The 14,685-nt window shown below is 37.0% G+C and overlaps 1 protein-coding gene across 1 annotated transcript in view; it reads right to left on the bottom strand.

The window, feature by feature from the left end:
* Positions 1–1,165: 1,165 nt before the first annotated feature.
* Positions 1,166–14,685, bottom strand: part of SLC25A46 (solute carrier family 25 member 46) — a 39,755-nt gene continuing 26,235 nt past the window's right edge. The window contains exons 7-8 of the mRNA XM_077817305.1: positions 12,469–12,526; positions 1,166–6,058 (exon numbers count right to left, since the gene is read on the bottom strand). Of these exons, the coding sequence (XP_077673431.1) occupies positions 5,480–6,058; positions 12,469–12,526 (637 nt within the window). The 3' untranslated portion in view covers positions 1,166–5,479. The remainder of the gene's footprint in view (positions 6,059–12,468; positions 12,527–14,685) is intronic.

The raw sequence follows: 14,685 nt of genomic DNA, 5'->3' as shown, positions 1-14,685 counted from the left end.
GAATAAGCCCTTGAAGCTAAAATATGAAAATGTAGACTCTGACATGTTAGGGAGATGTCTGAAAAGTGGGTTTTCACAGAATCTATGTCCTGAGTTTTGACAAGAAGGTTATTTGACTGCGGAGAATTTGAACCAATCATCTCTTTCAGGGTTTGGTTAGATCTTCTGAAAAATAAGGAACACATACTTATATTACCCCCCTCATATGTTTAGATTACTGCAGATGTTCAGAGTCAGCATGATCCAGTGAACTGAGCCTGAAGCAAAGAACCAGGAAGATCCAAGTGTAAGCCTCTTTCTACCAGACACTCATTGTACAGGCTTTGGGAAGTCACCTGTAAACAGACACTCCATCTGGGGAAGGACAAAGTGTCCCAATTTAAGTCCTTTTTCTCAGAGCTTGCTTTCTTGTCAAAAACAAGATTGCAAAACCAGAGCAAATCAATTCTAAATGCTGGGTGTAGCCACCAGAGTCTTCTTCAGCTTCAGCCCACTCAGAGGGCACAGAACACACCTTATGGTAACCTCCTTTGCACCAGCTTCTCTTTTGTTTTTATAACGCTACCCTGATCAGCCATGTAACTTGCAGGATTATATACCCTCATACCATTCACTCACCTTGCATTTTGAGTTAAAAATCCACAGATAGTGATGCTATGATGCAGTAGGATACATTTACTATTACACAAATTTAACAGTAGTTCAGAGATAATTCTTTCACGAACCACACAAAGAATTTGCCTCTTGTATATGACCTATTAATGTATCACTCCTTCCAGTGGAGAATTATCACCCTGCTAGGAGAATGGACTCAATGCTCTTTTATCTTGAATAAGTACTTGCCAACAGCTTTGTTATAGGTGTCTTGTAACATGCACTGTCTATGCTATCCCTCAGTAACATAATGAATAACGTTACTAAAGCCAGGTTGTTGGGTTTTTCTATTTAAATTGAACATTTTAATATACTACCGCTTCCTGACATCTTCCTTGAAAAATGAATTTGGCTTGGCTTACACACTAGCCTTGTCAGAAACTAAAATCAGCTAGTAAGACCAACAGGCAGTGAAAAAACTGCGTTGAGTTTGTGGGATATGTAGCATGAAGCTGAAGGGATTAGTGTTGAACTGTTTTATTTAACATCTTCAATAGTGGTCAGGAAAAGATAAAGAGCATATTAAGTTTACTGGCACTACATGGGTGGGTGTCAAGCACCCACTTAATCAGAGGAAAATAGATGCAGACAGGTATCTATAGGTCAGATATACAGGAAGAAAGTCAAATCAGATTAAATATGGAAAAATACAAGTGAACATATTCTGGGACGAACACAAAATACAGCCAGGAAGATCATCTTCCCATCCACCCTCTCCCCCTTGGAATTCATGCATCTCTCTTGGACTGCTACAGCTCTGTATTTTGATCCCAGGAGATTACTTCCAAAGTTAAACCAACAAAAGCTAAGTAGAAAGCATTGCCACCACCACTGTAGGTGCTGGGGTTACTAGAATGCATGGCGTAACATCTGCAAACAACTTTATTAAATATATTTTGACATGTAGAGAGGACCTTTTCAGAACAATGGATGTCCTTCATTATGAACAAAAATGACAAATTAATTTCATTGACATGTACTCGTCTGGATATTACTCTTGGGAAGTTGGAAAGGGTTCAGAAAAAAACCCTACAGTGAGTAAGGGTCTGCAAAACATGCCCTTATATTAAGAGGCTAAAGAAGCACAATGTATTTTGTTTATTGAAGAGAAAGTTAAGAGGTGGCTATCACAGTCTATAGGTACCTACTAGGGAACAGATTTCTGCTGACAGTGAGCTTTTTAAATTTAGTAAACAAAGGCATACCAAGATCCAATAGTTGAAAACTGAAGCTAGACAATTTCAGACTAAAAGCAAGGTGCATACTGCCAGTGGGGGTTATTGAATTTACCTAAGGATGTGGTGGATTCTGTCACTTGAATTATTTAAGTCAAGATTAGATATCTTGCTAAAAGTTATACTTCATCATAACTAAAAATTATGGGTATTGATACAGAAATAACTTGGTGATAATACTGTATGGCCCACATGCGCAATTCAACCTAGACGATCATAATGGTCCCTTATTGTCCTTAAAATCCGTGAAAGAATTTCTTCACCAACACCTTGTCAATAACCTTACCCAAAAATGGGCAGGTTAGAGATAGTATATCTACTATCCTATAGACAACAATTCATTGACATGAGAATCATATACAAAGCCTTTTACACTAGTTTTGATGATATTTCCTTGAAATTGGCATTTGTCTTTAAAGTGATTGAAAGGAAAGTGATGTGAATAACCAGAATTAATAAAATTACAGCATGTGAAAGATCGGAATGATGAGTTTGAAATGGAAAACAGAGGAAAATTGGTTGGATTTACCCAACACCCTTCTAATTTCATTTTCTGTTGCAGTTGAAAAGATTGAACAGTTCCTAGATAACTTGAAATGGTATCATTGGAGAAGACATCTACAGACAGGGTTTTAAGCTAATCACGTCTGAAATTTAAGAACTGCTGCCCACTCACAAAAATTAAGATTAGTTTTATGTCTAAAATTGGAGAAACAGGACTAACAAAGCCAAGTAAGCAAATAATCTAATAATTATGATAATTAAAAGCTAAAATGACTTTTCCCACTCAGCCCCGCACATGCTGAATCTGAAATGGCTGGCATGAACACAAATGGTGACTTTAGAGATGCCAGTGAGAAAGAGTTAAAAAGATTTTCTAGGGGTAAAACAGTTTACAGAAATACACGTGGAGACCTAATATTTTCACTCTAAATGAGGAAAAGATGACAAAGTAAATGTGAAGTATTCTGAGAGCAAGTTAACTTCCACATTACAAGGCAATCGCTGTATAGTTTACAATGCTCTTTGAAATCAATGTGCCACAGAGAATTACAACAGCTGAGGATTTGGCTCAATGGCAAGAATTGTGGGTCTGTGTGCAAGTCACTCAAAGTTGGCAATGAAGGCAAAAATGAGAATTTGACACTGGAGTCAGTTCTAAACTATGCATATATTTTGTGAGGGGAAGTAACCTGTGAGCTCAGACTACTTCATGCTTCCTTTGTTACCTCTCAGTGTGTGACAAACAACAGACGTGTATATTTTTTGTTAGTTTTACTCCTAGAAAAGTATTCTAACCCTTTCTGAAGGAGACAAGTCATCATTTGTGTTCTTACCAGCTATGCAAATACAATATTGAGGGCTGGTTGGTGAAAATAATTTAAATGTATAATTATCACAATTATTGGATTAATTTACTTCAATACAGCTTTTGGGTACTCAGCACCTTTGAAAGTCAGGATATTTTTATTTAGGTACCTAAATATGGATTTGAGACTTTAGTTCTTTATCTTTTAAGATATATTGGCAAATCTTTGCTGATATGCATTTTAAAAAGATGTCAGTAATTCACAAAGAATGGAATGTTTGAGCAGTGTTGCTGTCTTGAGTTTTATTGAGATTTCTCAATTCATAGAATACTTTTAAAAAAGGAACCTTGAAATGTTAAAGCACTTTAAAAAGACATTTTATATATATATAAATATATATACGGAAAGCCTACAAGACAGTGCTCTGAGTTATGTACTACATTTTAGGTATCTCTTTGATAAATTATTTTTTCAAAATAGTTACACTGCATTTCTATTTTATCTGATTGCTCCCATTTTACACACTAAACTTGCAGAAAAACAATATTCAGAATAAAGTCTCAGGTCCCAAGTTTACTATACTTTCCATTTTAACACTTATGTGCTTAAAGTACATGAAAATAAGTTTAATTGTAAACAAAGCCAAATTATTTTCAAAATATGTCAATTCATAAGTCATTGCAATTGAGTCAAAGCTGTTCATAGTTTGCCATGACTACTTTCCATAAATAAAAACTACTGTACATTTTAAGATTGATCAATTAAATACACATCAATTTACCATATTCACACAGATATACAAAGACATCTACCACAAAAGTTAATTTATAAGAAAGGCAACAACCTTTCATACTGTTTAAAAGTGATTTTCTTTTAACATGCTCCTCTGGTTTACTTGTTAAAACATCTCTTTTTAAACATCTCCATGAAATCTATTTTGGAAACCAAGCAGCAAATTAACAATTCAGAACGATCAAAACTTTTTCAAGACTGAAAATCTTGGTTTAGACGTTGGGGGAAGGGAGGAAGAAAAATAAATTTCAGTAGTCAAACATTACATATTAATTGTGAAAACTGAATATTGCCCATCAAACATTTAATCCACCAAACACATTTTTAAGCAAGGACTTCAGTGCAAAATCATAAGTGGAGGCTGTCTTAAGTAGACTGCTGCTCTACGGAAGACAAAGGACCCTGAAGACCAAATCATTATGTTTGCATCTCTCTCCCGGGATTGTAATCTAACAGAAGAGTAACTATAGAAAATAAAGACCAGTTAATCTTTTTATGCTTTCAGAGTATTATTTGAACATGGGTACTAAATCACATCTCATGATTATTCTTTTATGCAAAAATACCTTAGAAAACAAATATCTCAGATTGTGGTTATGGTTGGAAATCTGACTTTAAAAATGGCATATATGAAAAAAGTCAGCTAATTATATACATATTTATTTGATTCAAGCCATACATTTTAGCCACTATTTACCCGGTAACACTCACAGAACTGTAGAAGAGAGCTAACTAGTGTATTCTAGTTCACCTTGCACACACCAAGATGACAAAGTTCTTATTACAAAATAATTTGCTATGGGTGATGTACAAAGCATAAAACATTTAATTTTTTTTTCTGCTAGATGTACATTGCAGCACTGAAAGTCTTGTTTGTAGCTGTAAACTGAGAAAACAATGTGGAAAAAAAATATGGAAGAACAAGATTTTTTTAGTTATCATTCTGACCTAACCACATTAACAGTAAAGGTTAAAACAAGTTTTTGAAAGACCATTAAATCTTCAGATATTTTGTATACAAGTTCTGAATCCAAACCCCTTTATCAGAAGAAATTCATTGCCGAAGATGATAAAGAGTATTTGTCCTTTAGTCATATAGCATATGTGAACAGTGCCATTGGAAATGCCATTTTCCATGTCAGTCTACAAGTAGACGCAAAGGTTATCTATATGGAAATGATATAAATCATATACATCCTCTATATGAATTTGCCCATTTTAAATTATGATTCTCTTCCACATAATATTTCACATTTCAAGATATTCAAATTCTAGCAATAATCCTTGTTTTAATTTTATGGAATAGTTCTTAAAAAGGACATTTTGGAATTCAAGTTCCAGTTTTTAAATGAACACTTCAGATTGCAAAAAGAGAAACCACTACTACAGATTCTCATCTTTTAGATTTCATTTTCCTATCCATCTCTTTTTACCATAATTAAGTGACCAGATCATGTCCCCGATGATAATCAATATACGAATGTACTTTTAAGCAACATTTTGAAGCAGTGTGGAGTAAATAATTTTAGTGAGCTGTAAAACAGCCACATGCAGTGTATACTGTACAACAACAGCTCCAAACCCTTTATAAAAACCCAGCATTCCTTCTTCACGCTTTATAGTATTGATGCAGTCTCTCATTCCCTCATACTGAGTATTGATTGGAAGCACTTCATAGCCGAGATCTGTATTGTCAATTATTGTGCGTGTTCCCTGAATATGAAGGCGGTGTAAAACTGTCTCCAGTGGGTAAATCATGACATCAGCACAAAGGCTGGCAGCAAAGCTAGCTATAAGTTCTGGAAAATAAGCATCCAACATACTCTGCACAGAATTGGAACCCTCTGTAGGAAGGCTCTGGGAATTCTCCCTTTTTATGACAAGCAGAACAAACTTCTGGACGATGGAACTGATGATGTAATGAAGAACTCCATGTAGAACAGTGGGAAAGGTCAAGGCCATAAGGGGGAGGAGCCGTTTGCTATGGGGCACTCCCATGCCAATCACTCTGCCAATCCCTTCTTTCACACAATCCAAAATACCAGGATTATCTCGAATGATTTCACTCTACAACCAAAATGAAATAGTTACAATTAATATCTGCCTGGCTTGTTTGGGAAATAGTGTAGACACAGACAGTAATCAAAGCAGTATTTTTTCACCTTTCAAGGACAGTTAAATATAAATATAAGAATCATACTGGACCAAAGGTCCATCTAGCCCAGTATGCTGTCTTCCGACAGTGGCCAAGGCCAGGTGCCCCAGAGGGAATGCACAGAACAGTAATCATCAAGTGATCCATTCCCCATCGTCCATTCCAAGCTTCTGGCAAACAGAGGCTAGGGACACCATCCCTGCCCATTCTGGCTAATAGGTATTGAGGGACCTATCCTCCATGAACTTGAGAAGTTCTTTTTTGAACCCTGTTATAGTCTGGGCCTTCACAAAATACTCTGGCAAAGAGTTCCACAGACTGACTGTGTGCTGTGTGAAGAAATACTTCCTTTTGTTTGTTTTAAACCTGCCGCCTATTAATTTCATTTGGTGATCCCTAGTTCTTATGTTATGAGGAGGAGTATATAACATTTCCTTATTTACTTTCTCCATACAAGTCATGATTTTATAGACCTCTATCATATCCCCCCCTAAGTCGTCTCTTTTCCAAGCTGACAATTCCCAGTTTTACTACTCTCTCCTCATACGGCAGCCATTCTGTTTGCTTTTTTGACTGCTGCTGCACATTGAGTGGATTGGATACTTGCATATACATAATGATACCACAACAGTGATTTACTGAATTGGATCAAATCTGCATATTACAGAATGTAAACTCATTTTTAAGTAAAAAAAATCCTACAAAAATATCAATTTACAATTACCTGTTTTGTTTCTAAGTACTTTAACCCATCAAAACTAAGAGTATGTACAGTAGTCAGTGTATTCAGAAAGGGTGTTAGTTCATAGCACAGAATCCTAGAAACATTTAACTACATGAAAACAAGGATATTCTATTAAAAAACTTGAAAGGACAAATCCAATTTATTTGGAATTTCTTTACTTTTCAGATTAAAATGTGCGTCTTTACTATATCATCTATTTTTTATTTGTATGAGTTAAAAATGAAGAGCAAATCCAAACATAATTTTAACTACAAAAATTCAGATAAGTGAGTCTAAAGATTCAGGAGAGGTTATGGTAAGGGTAACAGACTCATAATTGTGTATGTGGTGTCTTTCATTCAATTCTTGATGCCTAAAATAGTGCTCTCTTTACCCATGCTGCCATCCATAAAAACTGCAAGGGTCATTTTAAGTTATTATTTTCATATTTATTTATTCATATTTTTGTCACATCCTATTATATCCCTAGATAGTCCTGATAAGCCAAAAGCACTGGTTCCATTCTGATTACATGTAGTACTTTATACCACACTAAGCCCAATGTTAGAACCTTCATAACCTTTTTTGTAAATCTCATTACACTGCCTACCCACCAGAAAATTACAAACAAAGGGGAGGTTGATTGTGCGAGTATACCTGTACACCAGAATACATTTAGGGTAATTTGTCAAATATTGTCTACCAACCTTGATGTACTGTATTTAGTTTTAAGTATACTATAATATAGGTTTTTAAAATTAAATGATTTTCATGGATCTTTTATACAAGATCTTTCAATAAACAGCACCACACAGATTTTGGTACATTTTTTCTTTTACCTTCCCATCCTTCTCAAATGTAAAATAATGTTATCTTGCTGTACATAATCACGGAGGTTTTTGGTATACTTAGTTTCTTCCTCCAAACATACACTTTGTATGCACAATAGTGACAAATAATCCAAGGTATGCATGGTTTTACTCTAGCAACATTTTGAAAACTGAAACATTTAAGATTAGCTTAAGGGATAATTTAATTGCAAAAAACAATGCTGACATATAAAACAGACTTTTATAAAGCGTTATATGTTGCCTATGAGTCAGACTCTCTCATAGTGCTTCACAGTTATGCTAAGAAGAGAAAAAACACCAACTTGTAGAATTATCAGAGAAAATAAGAATTAAGTAAGAAAAATATTTTTACCTATCTACTAACCAGAAGTACCAGACGCTTGAGCTAGCAAAATACCATGTACCCACCAAAAAGACATAAGGAAATAACAGATGTTTGATTAGGGGGTTGGGAATTTATAAAATATAAGGAAAATACTAAAAATAAGATATATCTCTCTATGAAAAAGGAAGTAATGAGAATGAAACTGTAAATAATTCTAGTATAAGTGTATCAGCTTTTAAGCAAATAATGTAACCAGACAACATACAAATCAAACTGGCATGGGCTGCGGGAGTGGTTCTATAGATCTGGGTAAAGAATATATTTGTTATGAACGAACAATTGCTTAATAACCTCACTCAAGATGAATTATCGGAGTTTCATTACTGTGTAAATTCAAACCTGTGAAAATATAATTATTAGTAACAGTGAATTAACAAATTTAGAAGTTTGCATTTAAAACAGATGATTGGTTTACAGACCGTTGTGACCTAGGTAATCTAGACGAGGTAGTATTTAAAATACATGAAAAAACTTGTATGATTCAATATGGCATTATACCTGACTGTTGTACTCTCTTTTCTGAAAACTTGCAAAAATTAAAATGTTAAAAATTTTAAATTGAGTATTTTCTGCAGGAGGTAGATGTAGTATGTAAGCAAGCACTGCCTAGTAGTTCTGATACTAAATTTAAAACATCATAGAACACACATGCACAATTCATTAGAATTTTATATTGTGAAAAGTGCAAATACCATTTTTTCCTTTATTTGTAAAGCAAGGAAAACAGGATACTAAACTGAAAAGTATCTGCTAAAATAGCAAGATAAGCACAATGGAGACATCTAGGGTAAATAAACTACAAAGGTAAATTTCAAGTTATCAGCAAAGGCTTTGTTTTAATAAACAGCTGAAATAGCTTCCTTTTAATCTCTTACAATGGAAATTTTACATTTCTTAAAAGGAATATTAGACACTTCATCTAAAAAGAATCAAAACATTGTTCATTTTTAAGGCTATGATTTAGTCACAGAGGTCGTGGAAGTCATGGAAGCCACCATGCAGCTTCCCTGCTGCAGACAGTGTGGGCACTCACAGATCCCCATTTTGTCACAGGTATTTTTAGTAAAAGTCAGAGACAGGTCACAGCTTCCGTGACTTTCTCTTTATTGCCCGTGACCTGTCCCTGACTTTTACTAAAAATACCTGTGACAAAATCTTAGCCTTCATTTCGTCATACAAAATTGACTCTAGTGCTTCAAAACTACAAATTTAATTTTATATGTCAAGTGTGCCACCATGTGGTTTAAAATGGAAAAGACCAAAAAGTGTTAAGATGACAAGAAATGTATCCAATTCAGGTTATCCATCTTTAAGACATGCAAGTACAGCCATTTTATGTGCAGAACTATAGAGAAGATAACATGTGAGCAGCAGGATTCTTGCAAGAATGCTTGCTGTGTAAAAAACAAATACTCAAAAAATAGTATTAAAAGTTATCAGTAGCAAGATATAGAACCTTAAACACTCAACAATTCTCAGCTGCCACTAATATACCTCTTCTAAAGAGCCATACCAAAGGGGAGCTCATGTTAATGGCTTTTGTCAGGACACACTCCAACTCTTCTTGATTCAGAGTAAAAAACTGAAAAGTTCATTATTGTTTCAGTGTTACTACTCATAGGAAAACTAGCTTACATTAATGTTTCCAGTAACAAGGGCAAAAATTTTACATATTGTGTGTTAAGGGACTATGCTCTGAAATATTCAGATACACATAGTTAAGTAGGCTGAGTATCATCAATAAACTTGCAGATAGACACTTGATCCCAACTCCTGACAAAAATCCCACTGAAATAAACTAAAGGCAATTCATATCAATTATCCTTTAAAAGTACCATAATACACAATGTGCCTACAATGCTCACAGTTAATGATGTGCAAGTTTCACCCTTCCCTGTGACGCTCACTGAAAATAAACCCCACCTCTGAATGACAAGACTTTTAATGATGAAAGGCGCCGGTATGGACAGAGCTCTCTCCTGGTGACAAAGAGTAGCTACATTGTGCACCTTACAACGGCACAGCTGTTGCATCACAGCCGCACCATTGTAAGGTAAGCTGTGTAGACATAGCCCAAGATAGGGTTCAGACGTGACACAGACATATCCCACACTGTCACAGTCCTGTCTTTGGAATCCATCAATGCCAGTCCCAAATTAACCAGAGGAACTAAAAGCATGAGTATTCCACAAGGAACTGACATCACTCCTCTACAACGTTCTCTAGCTCAAGGGAAGAAAACCAAGAGCTGGGAGTTAAAACTACTTCTCTTATGTGGCAGACCATCCATTGCTCTTGTGCAAAGGAATCTCTGAGATGCCTGTCCGTCTTAAACATATGTAAAAAATATACGGAAATATTAACTATAGGTGTCTTTATAATGCAAACTATAGTTAAGATTAGGTTTTAATTTACAATCCAATCTCCCTTTTGCTGTTGCTCATAACTATAAAAATTGTTTAGACTGAAATTTCTATGTCTGATTTTAAAGCTTAGACATGAACTTAAGTTGAGAAAAATCCCAGCAGCCACATAAATTATGAAAGCATAAAAAATTTCTCTAAATTCTGATGAATTTTGTGCTTGACATTTTAAACTAAAAACTTCACATGTGGCTGGTTACATAGATCTTACTGTGATTTATATTTCGAACCAAGTTTAAAGAAAATTGTTATAAAGATTATCAAATGTTGCCAAACTGTGGCTTTGGTGAACTGTTAAGTAGGGCAGAGTTTCAAAGATGATTACCTTCCACTCCAAACTGTTTTGCCACTAATCCCCAGGATTTCAGTTTTGGAAAGCAGAGAAAGCAATAGCATTCCAGGTGAACATAAATGCTACGATGTGGCCGCAGGAGGAGTTGTCTTGGAAATAGTCATGTCCTACTATGCCTTTATGTGTTTTAGAGAGAATCATTTATGCCTTGATATATACCAAGGGACCAAGCCAGTGCACAAGAACTTGCAGCCAGGTATTGTATGCTTGCAATGGGCTGCCTTGCTCCTAAGACAGGAGCAGCATTTGGCACTAGCTAAAGCTTTCAAATGGTCTTCAAGAACAGATCTAAGTAAACACATTACAATAGTCCAGACTGGGAGTGACAGAGACATGAATAACTATGGTGAAGTTCATATCTGAAAGGAACAACTAGAGGCTAGCTGAAGATATTCCTGAGTCACTGCTGTCATCTGGGAGTCCAAGAGCACCAATGGGTCTAGAAAGGCCAAAACTGAGTCATTGTAAGACTGACTCTGCAAAACACTTTCTCCCTTGGCCTGACTGTTCTAATTTTTTATCTTCATAGTGCACCGCGAGGCTCATTCATTTTGGTTGAGGGAAGGTATTTTAAGGGATGTCTGGTGGCTGGGAAAGTGTTTCCTGAGTAATTTAAAATTTGTGAATTGGGTTTGCTGGGCAAATCTTACTTGCATTTCTAATATATTTATTTATTTAAAGTTTACTAGCACCTAGGCCCACTGGAGAGGTATTTTAAGGAACTTGAAGAAAAGGGCCTCCGAGGAGCAGTCCTGGAATTGGGTAAGATAGTAGCCTTGGAGAAGGGTCCTTGGAACTCCCTACACCTCTAGAGGGAAGAGGGTTGGAGAAACAGCCAAAGAGGCTAGAGTTCACATTTTGCATTGAATAACCTAAGATGACCTCAGGAGAGAAGAGCCACTTTTTCCCAGACAGAGAGATGGAGCTGCCCAGCTAAGAGGAGGGGAAAAAGAGAGTGTGTGTTAATTTGTCTTGTGTCAGCCCTGAGAAGGGGGTTTTGTTGCCTGATCCTGGTCTCACCGGGGTCTTCTGGGACTGGGCACTGCAGAGGGAGACTGACCCTTGATATAGAGTAAAGGTTATTAGCATTTCAAGAAGCACCATTAGTAATTAGCTTGGATTCCTATCCGCTTCTTTGAAACAATAAGTCTCACTTGTTAGAGGGAATTTTGTGTGTGCGTGTGTGTGTGTGTGTGTGTGTGTGTGTGTGTGTGTGTGTGTGTGTGTGTGTGTGTGTGTGTGTGTAAATACTGGGCTAAAAGGGTAGACTGAGCTCGCAGATATCTATTAATGATATATAGGCCAATACCCTACATCTCGGTAAGTACTTGGTCTACTGTGTCAACGAATGAAGCTGAGTGTTTAATTTTTTTAAAATGAAATATATGACTACTGTTTAGAAAAAGGTAAACGGAGCTAAAAAGGAAAACCAAAACTTCAGTAGAACTGTATAGAAACTCGTAGTAATGTAAATCAAAATCCACTGAGAAAAAAAGTCAAATACTGAGTTTCTAGATAAATTCTTATTTGTAAACAGAAGAACAGCATATCTTTCTATATGTAATAGACATGTAGATGGTAAATTACCTGCACAGTTTCAACCAGGCTTGCTGAATAAAAAGGCATTGCTACCACATAGGTTAGGCTGCAGGAATTAATAAAAAGGTTAATATTTTGTTTATGAATTGTATTACTAAAATATCAATATTCTCAGACATAGGATACATTGAGTCACTGAAATCTTCATATTTATACAGTTATGAAGCCATGCCCAAGAGAAACTAGTTATCAGATACTAAACTATAATTGAATTTCTACATCAATTTTAAATAGGTCAAAATAAAGTTCAGTCAGAAGTTCCGCAAATAATCAAGTTCTTGATAATATAAAATTTTAGCCTTTTGTGGCCAATTCAGAAGTTAACAAGTTGTACTGAAATCAAAATTGAATCACTAGGGCTCTGATCCCTTAAATCAGTGGGGCTCTATGTGGGTGAACACAACTGAGCACACAGAACATTTTATTATATAATTAAGGTAATTTGAAATTGTATTGGTATTTGTAATTGTATTGTAATTGGTGGGATAACTCACATGACTGGAGTACTGTCATGGATGGTTATAAACTGTTCAGGAAGGACAGGCAGGGCAGAAAAGTTAGGGGAGTAGCACTGTATGTAAGGGAGCAGTATGACTGCTCAGAGCTCCGGTACGAAACTGCAGAAAAACCTGAGTGTCTCTGGATTAAGTTTAAAAGTGTGAGCAACAAGAGTGATGTAGTGGTGGGAGTCTGCTATAGACCACCGGACCAGGGGGATGAGGTGGATGAGGCTTTCTTCTGGCAGCTTGCAGAAGCTACTAGATCGCATGCCCTGGTTCTCACGGGTGACTTTAATTTTCCTGTTATCTGCTGGGAGAGCAATACAGTGGTGCATAGACAATCCAGGAAGTTTTTGGAAAGCGTAGGGGACAATTTCCTGGTGCAAGTGGTAGAGGAGCCAACTAGGGGGGGAGCTTTTCTTGACCTGCTGCTCACAAACCGGGAAGAATTAGTAGGGGAAGCAAAAGTGGATGGGAATCTGGGAGGCAGTGACCATGAGCTGGTTGAGTTCAGGATCCTGACACAGGGAAGAAAGGTAAGCAGCAGGATACGGGCCCTGGACTTCAGGAAAGCAGACTTCGACTCCCTCAGGGAACGGATGGGTAGGATCCCCAGGGGGACTAACATGAAGGGGAAAGGAGTCCAGGAGAGCTGGCTGTATTTCAAGGAATCCCTGTTGAGGTTACATGGACAAACCATCCCGATGTGTCGAAAGAATAGTAAATATGGCAGGCGACCAGCTTGGCTTAACGGTGAAATCCTAGCGGATCTTAAACATAAAAAAGAAGCTTACAAGAAGTGGAAGGTTGGACATATGACCAGGGAAGAGTATAAAAATATTGCTCGGGCATGTAGGAATGAAATCAGGAGGGCCAAATCGCACCTGGAGCTGCAGCTAGCGAGAGATGTCAAGAGTAACAAGAAGGGTTTCTTCAGGTATGTTGGCAACAAGAAGAAAGCCAAGAAAGTGTGGGCCCCTTAATGAATGAGGGAGGCAACCTAGTGACAGAGGATGTGGAAAAAGCTAATGTACTCAATGCTTTCTTTGCCTCTGTCTTCACTAACAAGGTCAGCTCCCAGACTGCTGCGCTGGGCATCACAACATGGGGAATAGATGGCCAGCCCTCTGTGGAGAAAGAGGTGGTTAGGGACTATTTAGAAAAGCTGGACGTGCACAAGTCCATGGGGCTGGATGAGCTGCATCCGAGAGTGCTAAAGGAACTGGCAGCTGTGATTGCAGAGCCATTGGCCATTATCTTTGAAAACTTGTGGCGAATGGGGGAAGTCCCGGATGACTGGAAAAAGGCTAATGTAGTGCCAATCTTTAAAAAAGGGAAGAAGGAGGATCCTGGGAACTACAGACCAGTCAGCCTCACTTCAGTCCCCGGAAAAATCATGGAGCAGGTCCTCAAAGAATCAATCCTGAAGCACTTACATGAGAGGAAAGTGATCAGGAACAGTCAGCATGGATTCACCAAGGGAAGGTCATGCCTGACTAATCTAATCGCCTTCTATGATGAGATTACTGGTTCTGTGGATGAATGGAAAGCAGTGGATGTATTGTTCCTTGACTTTAGCAAAGCTTTTGACACGGTCTCCCACAGTATTCTTGTCAGCAAGTTAAAGAAGTATGGGCTGGATGAATGCACTATAAGGTGGGTAGAAAGTTGGCTAGATTGTCGGGCTCAACGGGTAGTGATCAAT

This window comes from Eretmochelys imbricata, chromosome 5 (genome assembly GCF_965152235.1).
Source record: "Eretmochelys imbricata isolate rEreImb1 chromosome 5, rEreImb1.hap1, whole genome shotgun sequence".
Classification (NCBI taxonomy): domain Eukaryota; kingdom Metazoa; phylum Chordata; order Testudines; family Cheloniidae; genus Eretmochelys; species Eretmochelys imbricata.
Note: the sequence above shows the minus strand (reverse complement) of the source record. Positions and strands in the feature narration are given on the sequence as shown.